Source organism: Lathyrus oleraceus, chromosome 4, assembly GCF_024323335.1.
Source record: "Lathyrus oleraceus cultivar Zhongwan6 chromosome 4, CAAS_Psat_ZW6_1.0, whole genome shotgun sequence".
In the NCBI taxonomy this organism is placed as follows: domain Eukaryota; kingdom Viridiplantae; phylum Streptophyta; class Magnoliopsida; order Fabales; family Fabaceae; genus Lathyrus; species Lathyrus oleraceus.
Genome location: NC_066582.1, coordinates 288,256,468 through 288,266,205, shown reverse-complemented (window position 1 = coordinate 288,266,205; position 9,738 = coordinate 288,256,468). Strand labels below are relative to the sequence as shown.

General features: G+C 34.7%; 1 protein-coding gene across 1 annotated transcript; it reads left to right on the top strand.

Annotated features, from left to right (window-relative positions):
• Window positions 1–621: 621 nt before the first annotated feature.
• On the top strand, window positions 622–7,082 carry LOC127075154 (pyruvate dehydrogenase E1 component subunit alpha, mitochondrial-like). Its single transcript, XM_051016607.1, has 8 exons — window positions 622–1,586; window positions 1,675–1,754; window positions 2,530–2,607; window positions 5,299–5,394; window positions 5,486–5,557; window positions 6,012–6,065; window positions 6,168–6,233; window positions 6,676–7,082. The coding sequence occupies exons 1-8, from the start codon at window positions 890–892 to the stop codon at window positions 6,718–6,720; spliced, it is 1,188 nt and encodes a 395-aa protein (XP_050872564.1). The 5' UTR covers window positions 622–889; the 3' UTR covers window positions 6,721–7,082.
• The last annotated feature ends 2,656 nt before the right edge of the window (window positions 7,083–9,738 follow it).

Below are 9,738 nucleotides of genomic sequence, written 5' to 3'. Positions count from 1 at the left end.
AATAAAATAAGGGTAAAGCTAACTTGTGCCCCAAGGGCACATGTTAAGAAATCCACAAATAGAAAATTTGTTTTGAAAAAATAAATAAAATTATTAATTATAAATTTGTAATAAATTCAATACACAATTTCCAAGAATTTGTTTCTATATTTATCTCTTAACTTGTGCCCTTGGAGCACAAGTTAGCATTACCTATAAAATAATTATCACTCCATTATGCCTTGTTTCCTCCTGTGTTAACTAATCAAACAATACATTTTTATTCAATATCGTTCCATACCACTCGATTCATATATTTTTATTCAATATCGTTCCATACCACTCGATTCATATATTTATCTCTTAACAAAGTTTTAATTTATATATTTTTGAATTCACCTTAATTTTGTTGTTGTTAAAGTAGTCTAATGACTAAAATTTATCTTTTAAAGATGAACTAATAAAATATCACAAATTCAAATTTCCATCGTACATCCGATTTCTCTACACAACTACTGTTCATAGAAAAAAAAATCAAAGAAAAAAAACATAATGTGCATCATTGCAAACATACATAAATTGTCTTTTCATGAGATGAAAAGACGGCTATATCCATTTAATTAAACTAATGCATCCTATAAACAGATATTTTTAGACGCTCACCACTCACCCGTTTTTGTGATGCGAATACAATCACAATAAAAAAACACACTACACCCATTTTGTGCCACCAACTATTCGATACTCCTTACTCTTTCCATGTATAGCACCACCACTCACTAGTAGTACCCCAAATTTGACCCTTCCTTATTCCCCCACTCACCTAACCCATCATTTTCATCTTCCTCTTCTTCTCTTCAAAACACCAATTTTCCCCAATTCCTTCTCATTCTCTTCACAACAGATCCAAATGGCTCTATCACGTTTCGCTTCATCTCAATTCGGATCCAACTTCCTCAAACCCGCTTCATTCCTCTTATCCTCCCAACGACGTCGTTCCATTTCCTCTTCCAACGAAACCCTAACCATAGAAACCTCCATCCCCTTCACCTCCCACAACTGCGATGCGCCGTCACGCTCGGTCGAAACCTCATCCTCAGAGCTCATGTCGTTCTTCAACGACATGGTTCTCATGCGTCGGATGGAGATCGCCGCAGATTCACTCTACAAGGCGAAACTAATCCGCGGATTCTGCCATCTATACGACGGGCAGGAAGCGGTTGCGGTGGGAATGGAAGCCTCGATTAATTCGAAAGACTGTGTGATTACTGCTTATAGAGATCATTGTACGTTTCTGAGCCGCGGTGGGACGCTGTTTGAGATTTTTTCCGAGCTTATGGGGCGGAGCGGCGGGTGTTCGAAGGGGAAAGGGGGGTCGATGCATTTTTATAGGAAGGTTGGAGGGTTTTACGGTGGGCATGGGATTGTTGGTGCTCAGGTTCCGCTTGGGGTTGGATTGGCTTTTGGGCAGAAGTATTGTAAGGATCCGAATGTTACTTTTTCTTTGTATGGGGATGGTGCTGCTAACCAGGGTCAGTTGTTTGAGGCGCTTAATATTGCTGCGCTTTGGGATCTTCCTGCAATTTTGGTTTGCGAGAATAATCATTGTGAGTGTTTTCATGTTGGTTGATTGATTCATGAGATTACTTATTGGGTTTTAGTTTTAGTTTTGTTTTGATTTGGTTTGTGTAACAGATGGAATGGGAACTGCTGAGTGGAGATCTGCTAAGAGTCCTGCTTATTACAAGCGTGGGGATTATGCTCCTGGGTTGAAGGTATTGGTTACGGAATTATGGATATTGGTGTGATGTGGTATTGTTGTCGTTTTGGTTTTGGTAGTTGCATAACTTTTTGAATCACTTTTTATTGTTTGTTATGTGAATGCATAGTTATTTGTTATCTTCTAGGAATGAATTTCTGGTATCTTTTTGAAATGCTCGATTGTTATGCTGGCTTTAGAATGCAATGCAGTTGCTCTTTTTTTAGTTCAAAGTATATATTTGTGGCTAGATTACAGAAATGTCTGTGTAAATTGGGATTGTATGGGAAGTATTGGGTGTTCTAATTACAATCATTTTTTACTGTAATAATTTTTTTTCACTATTCATGCGATGTTTTCTTTAAACTAAATTTTTATAATGATTTAAAGTGATGTATTACGTGCATGTTTTGTGCATTGTATGCTTATATGCTCAATTTAGCTAGCCTTGAAAGTAAATCCCTAATGAGGTTTTGAGGGATGGACATGGTATGCATGCTGATTTTCTTGTTCTTTTTTTGGTTCTTTTTTGGATTGTATTTGTTTGGGTCCTTGTGAAGTTTTTTTTTCCATGCCTCATTATGTAGAATAATGCATGTGTGATTTAGTTGGATGTATAGATCTTTGCTATCTGTTTTTGCAGATATTTTTCGGGTATGGTTGTGGTCTGTGTGTGAATACGTAATCATGTTTGCCTCTCTACATATATACCTACTAAACAAATAAATATATTTTATTTTCTTGAACAACCTTTTTGAAATTTTATGATTAAATATTTATACTTTGTACAGGTAGATGGCATGGATGTTCTTGCAGTAAAGCAAGCTTGCAAGTTTGCAAAGGAACATGCTTTGAAGAATGGCCCCATTGTGAGTAAACTTGCGGTTATTTGTAGGAGTATTTATTTCTAAATCTATTATTATTATTTAGCATACGATGTTCTTGATTGACAATTCATTTAGTAATGCTTGACAGAGCTCTTTAGATTAGGAGTTATCATCCATGGTTTTTTCATTGGTCATTAGATTAGTTTTAGGGCTAACAGAATGCTCTAGACATTTATGATCAAATATTTTATCTATATCATAATATTTGTTGGAGTTGATCAAGAAATGTTTATTATTCATGAAACTAGATATAGGTCCATAGAGTTTTGTTGATATTTACATGGGATTGTTTATAATTGCTGGGGCTTTTACATAGGTTACACGGTTTTCTCCTTTGGGGAATGTACATTCTTTAATCTTCAGTAGTATCCGACTTGTCTTCCATCATAACCTGGGCATATTCTTTTGCAGACTGATTTTGATTTTTTTTCTTCTGTGTTATACTTGAAGAAATAATTATTGTTTTTGTTAATTCTTGTCGTGTCTATGCACTCATGTAGACATATATTTATAGTTCAATTATAAGGGATTTCTTCTTGGGAGTAGTGCTGGATGCTTGGTTGAACATGGGAAGGTCACTCAATGGTGAGTGTAGTTCTTTGAACTAAGGATTATTCTATTGCATATGAGATGGGATATGTTGGGTTTTCTGGATACAAGCATGTATTGCTCTTCTAATGACCCAGTGATGAGGTCGGAGCTATTCATTCAATCTGGTCTTGATAGAGACATGGGTACAGGCCTAAACACTAAGTCCAAAGTGTGGATGGTCTATGTGAGGAAGAATAGGAGAGAGAATGGGAATGTTGATGTGGCAGCTGGCATATCGTAAATGCCAAACATTTGAGTATGAGATGAGGAGAATCTAATATAGGTGAGTTAATGGGAGAGAGAGGAATTATCCAGAAAGTTAGTTACAGCTTGTTTAGGCAAAGGGTTTCCAATTATTCTTAGGGGCATTGCTCTTGGCATTTTAGGAATATTTGTTTATCCTTTATTCAGTAATACACATGTTTCCTCTCAATTACTGTTTAATTTTTCCTTGAGATTTATGTTTTCTATTAGGTGTTGTCTTAGGTAGTTGAGTATATATACTTACACAGTCCATAGGGCCTGTCCTGACCTAAAAGCATGGCATGAGTGCAATAAACTCAAGGATGGACGGAAAAACCGACGTGTCATGTTAGGTACTTAAATAGATCTTGTGCCTCTTCTCTGAACAAGGATATCTTACGCATATAGGACGGTGGTCCTTGAACTCCTATTAGAATTTCCTTGACCAACTTGTTAGGAGTTTGATCCCTGGAGTCCCAATTCTTATGGCTATGAAGCTTAATTTGGACACAAGGTATGCACACATATTGAAGCTTTAATGCCTCTTGTATGACGGAGTGTCTTTGTAACATAAAGTCAAATATAAAGTCTCACGTTGCCGTGTTTGTTAAATCACCATTTTAGATAGTGGGATTGCAAGATATTATGAGTTTGGTGTCATCACCATCTCAATACATGATATGGTTGGATCATGTCGGATACCATTCTTGCTCACGAATTCAGTGTGATCATGCTGTAACTTATGAAAGACTGCCATCTTATTTTGGAAGTCTGATGACCTAATTGGTTCTGGATCCCTTATTTCATTCTTTTGCCCTAATCTTCTTCCAAACATACTTCTGTACTGGTGCTTTCTCACTATCGCTCATCTTTTCGTCCTTACCCTGGCTGGACCACTAATATTTCTACTACTCTTCTCTTCTTCCTCTTGGTTCTCCCTCACCCCTGTATGACATGCTGAGAGTCACTCAGTTGCTGGTGCTGTGCTGGCTGAGTGGTCTTTGAGGGGAAGAACAAGCTTCGATCTTCTCTGGGTGCTCTGGTTTGGCTTTTATTCTTCTCCCGCCTGCTTCTTTGTTGTGTTACTGTTTCAATTAGGTTTTGGTTCTAGTGCTGGTGGCTTCTCTAAAGCCTGCTTGCTGATGTCATTTTTTCTCATTTATGTCATTTTACGTAGACATCTTAAATACATTTATGTATCTTAAGTAGGATCTTACAATCAGTATTGTGAGCAGCGAACACACAAATAATGTGTTTTACACCCCCTTTCCAAGCCTAGGTAGACAATCGTTTTTGACTACTTTGCATGCAACAATTTAAGCTTTTACGAGAGTTGGTCTTCGACATGGTCCATAAGATTTTGACATGTTGTATTATATTGTGAAATATTGTATTGTCTCCAATCGTATGATTTACTATTTGTAGTTTCCAATCTTAAAGCAGGTGCTTTATTTGAGCATATATTACCTGTCATTCTGTCCGACGCGCAGATATACGATATCTATCAATATCATGTTAATGCAATTTTATTTAGTCAGTCAGATGCATGGCTTGGTTGTTGGCATTTGTTGATAGTAATTGGTTATTCTCTCCTTTATTATTTTATATATTTTCCGTAATTTTTATAATTGAGTTGTTTTGTTACTTGAGAGCTTGTCTCATATATCAATACGTGCATGCCCATTGTATAACATACCTATTTTTCAGAACATTTAACTGTGAAATAGAAATAGCTAAATTTTAAATTTACTGAAATTTGTTTAATTTTAATTAAATTATCAAAGGCTGCTCTCGGTTATGTTATGATTGGCCTGTCTCTCTCTTAACTATGTTGTCCAGATTCTTGAAATGGACACATACAGATACCATGGCCACTCCATGTCTGATCCTGGCAGCACCTACCGCACACGTGATGAAATCAGTGGTGTTAGACAGGTATATCACTAACACCAGCATCAAATATCCTTGTTTAATAAAATTGAGGAATTCATTGTTTTCTCTTTTTTCTTAACTATTATGATTATAGGAGCGTGATCCAATTGAGAGAGTCAGAAAGCTGGTATTGGCTCACGATATTTCTACCGAAAAGGAACTAAAGGTGATTGGATGAAGTTTAATTTCATGCTTAGCTATTGTAAAATGTGATACATCTGTCTTTATTTTGTATAAAATACTCTTATGTGTCTTTATACCAGTCATTGAGTTTTTCTGACTTTTCACTTTTTAAATTCATAATAGAAATAGTTCTATTATTATTTAGTTTTTAAGGGTCCGCACTAGGAAAAATAAGGTGCAGAAATACCAGGGAAGTTATTGAGATGGTGACAGAGGAAAACAGAAGGGCTGGACATGTGAGTATCTGTTATAAGTGGGTAATGGAGAGAAAGTTCATAATTTAATACTACTCTAGTTGGTTATGAGCAGATTGCACTCTGTAGGAGCAGTGCAATTTCTTCAGAGGACCTCAGGCTGCGGTGCCTATCGTTTTCCATTTTCCTTTACTAACCATTAGAGTTCAATTGCTAAAAATATTGTGCAATTTCTTCTTTTAGGACATTGAAAAGGAAGCGAGAAAACAAGTTGACGAAGCCATTGCCAAAGCAAAGGTAAAACCATATCTCAGTTTATTCTTTTAGTACTAACTTTGGTATCCCACATATTTGTATATGCTTTACAATCCGAGTTCTGTTTTATTTTCTTATTTCCAGGAAAGTGAAATGCCAGACCCATCTGATCTATTTACCAATGTATATGTTAAAGGCTTAGGGGTTGAGGTACAAATTATTCCACCCCTGCTCATTATTCTTGTGTATCTCATTAAAAATACCTGATGTTAATATAAATTTGAGTTTAAGCAAGCAAATGCATATCAGATGATGATATATGACAGATTCAATAATCTTTTGCTTAAATTTGTGAAGAATATTACTCCAGATATTTGATATCATACATGAAAGACTTTCTAATTTGTAGTACATTGAATTATATTTAGTTGGATTTAGTTTTCACACGGTTACCGCTTCACAATAAAATGACCGGATTGCGGGCTATTAAGGTTACATGACCCTAAGAGATGTGGGTGAAGATATATTCAAGCAATTAATAATTGTCAATGTAACTTTCCCTAAGAGATGCGGGTGAAGATACATTCAAGTAACTTTGTAGATGATGTGTTTTATTAAACTCTTAAACGATTTGTAATGTTTTGAATTGCAGGCATATGGTGCTGACAGGAAAGAACTAAAAGCTACTTTGCCATAATTTAATTTTTTATCCTTTAAATGTCTTCTCCCTTGGTTACGGACCAAACAAAATAACGAAGAATAAAAGGTTCTTGCAAGCAGCAGATCATCTCTCTGCCTATTGGTGAAGCTTTTCATAATTGTATATGACATTCATCCTCGAGTAAGCAAATGTGGCGGCCTAAACATTTAATATGCAGTTTGGAAGGGACCCATATTTTAATTGATTATACGGGCAACTGGTGTAATGCAAATTGGAAGAGCTCATTGTGCTTGATTTCTTTTGAATGTGTTCAACAATTGATGGAAAAATGTTCCATTATTTTTTTATGCACTCGTCATTGTGTTTCAATTATAATTATCGATTTTTTTGGGTATTAAGACTTCACCTTTTCTTTTTACAACTGTGAAAATTTTGTACCTGAACATATATATTGAATTACTGATGCAGGGTTACAATAATTTTTATGTTTCTAGTCTATGACACAGAATAAGCAAAAATAATATTTTACCTCCAACCGCATGCTTTAGCTGACGTTTAAAACTGTTTTCCCTCGTCTTGAATTGCTGTTCTTTTAGTAGCTCAATTTTCATCATCAAGTCAGTGTTATGACTATCTGATCTGATTCGAATTGCTGTTCTTTTAGTGGTTCAAAATCCTCATAATCAAATTAGTGTTGCGACTATTTGATAAGCAAGTCTTATGAATCCGAGAATATCTAAATCCCATTGCTGCATTAATGGTTTTTTTTTATACTCTCATATTCATAAGACTTGTCAAAAGAAGCTTAGAAGATTGTGAAGCTTGTGAAGATGTCAAGTGCTAATAGAAGTTATTTAGTTTGCAAAAATAAGAGTAGTACTTATTAGGGTGCTTTTTCACTCGGGTGAAAAGTTACAACTGTTTTTAGAATCTTATTTGGGACTCATTCCAGGAGAATGCAAAAATAAAAGAGTAGTATTTATTAGGGTGTTTCTCCACCACGGTGAAAAGTTACCGCCTTTTCACACACTTGTTGTAGTTCCGTATCAACATTAGAAAAGTTACCGCCTTTTCACACACTTGTTGTAGTTCCGTATCAACATTAGATTGGATTCGGAGATGTATTTTCGTAACAATCTTTAATTTAATATTCAATGAGTGTTTTAGTGATGCGTTTCTGAAATATGTTTTGTTATGTCAAACAAAAAACAATCAGAAACAATGGTAGAATGTTTGAAAAATAACATAAATTAATATAAAAAATACTTAACAATATATAGATAATCGTTAACATAAATTTAATAATACATTTCATTACAAATGAGTGGTTCAGGATGTTGTAACATCATTACAATATCTTTCGTCGATCTTGTAATCGTCACATTCACTTCAATCAGATCATTTGTCGAGTAAAAGTAAAATGTATTTCATGTAACCTTTAAATTCTCATTCATATTCAATTCAAATTTGGTGAACCGTATCTTTCCTTTGTCGTCAATCGAAGGTGAGCGATACTCGAGCTTGCAACTCTTTGATTTTTTAGATATTGCAGAAGAGTATTTAGTTTGTATTTCAAATCGACGAGAGACATGTCTATTGAGACCCTAAATTGAAGTGGAGGCTTTGCGCCATTTAGATACACAAAAATAAGATGAGGATATATATTTATTCTGGTTTGTTGTATTTTTGTAAAGAACATGAAATGAGAGACCCCATATTTATACAAGTTTTAAATCAATTTGAATCTTAGAAACAATATCGTTTCATTAGGGCATATTTCAAATATTCATATTCGAATACACCAATTTTTTTATAAAATAAAGGTTTTTATAGAGATGCACATCAATAAAATCCCGTGTTTTACTATTTTAAAATTAAAATGAGATTTTTCTGGAGATGCATATTCAAACTCACACAAAGCACGGTTCATATAAAACTAGTATAATATGCAGGCAAAAATTTTGAAACAGAAAAAGTGTCTAAAAATTACCCTTAAATTCTATAACATTAAAGTAGAATAGACATTACGTATTTCTCAAATTGAATCGAGATTACATCATTGACAATATTATATACAAAAAATGAGTTACATTATTAGATAAAAAATAAAATGTATCGAAACATGTGTCACTACCTAAAACTATATATATTGGTGGTTCCTTCTTTGACCTTTCCCTTTATTATTCTTTTTTCAATGTCGCTCAATTTGGTAAACTCTTCTATCCTTTCCAGAAAGTGATACGATCAAGTTTCAACATCTTTTGTGAAAAGTGCAGTCCACTCTGGTGATGTCTTTGGTATATGACATCCCGTTTTCGAATAAACTCGAACAAAATATTGTGTTTTTGAAAGCCATCCAATACACATGATGCATTTAGATGAATTTTTAAGTGGCCTACTCCAAAGTGGAAAAAATGTTTCTGATAAAAAATATCTTGTCAGATCAATACACACTTAGTCATAAGCACTTGCTATAAGATGTCCCATTTCAGGAAAGTGCATCAATTTTTCAAATGGTACCAGACCACTAACACAAGGAACAAGAGCATTGGGAATTGCATTATAATTTTATTTTTTCCCGTATAGCGATGTGTATAAGCTAATGGCTGCCAAATTGGTGGTCCTCTTCTCCTTTACCAAGCAAACCCGAAACAGTTCAAAAACCACAATTGTCGTCATCTTTAATTAACATCTACATTTCGCTTAATATATTTGTGCATAAAAATCAACATCTCTTCAATGTGGATGATTTTTGGCAACGATGGTGGAGGAGATGGTTTGCTAATCTGAGCACCCTTGAAAACATTTTTTTTTTTAGATTTTGGAGTTGGAGAATTCAGAAAGTGTGCGTCAACATGTTCAAAGTATGAAAGAGACTGTCTCGTAGAGTTGCAAACCAATTATGAATAAAGGATGTTGTCTTTGAATCAGTGTTCTAACACACTAATGCTCTGACCAAAATATGTTTGTATCTCGTTATGTTGGTTTCAGAGCATTTGGTTCACGATGTCCCAATCTCGACAAAAATCACATTTATTGTTTTCCAACCAATTC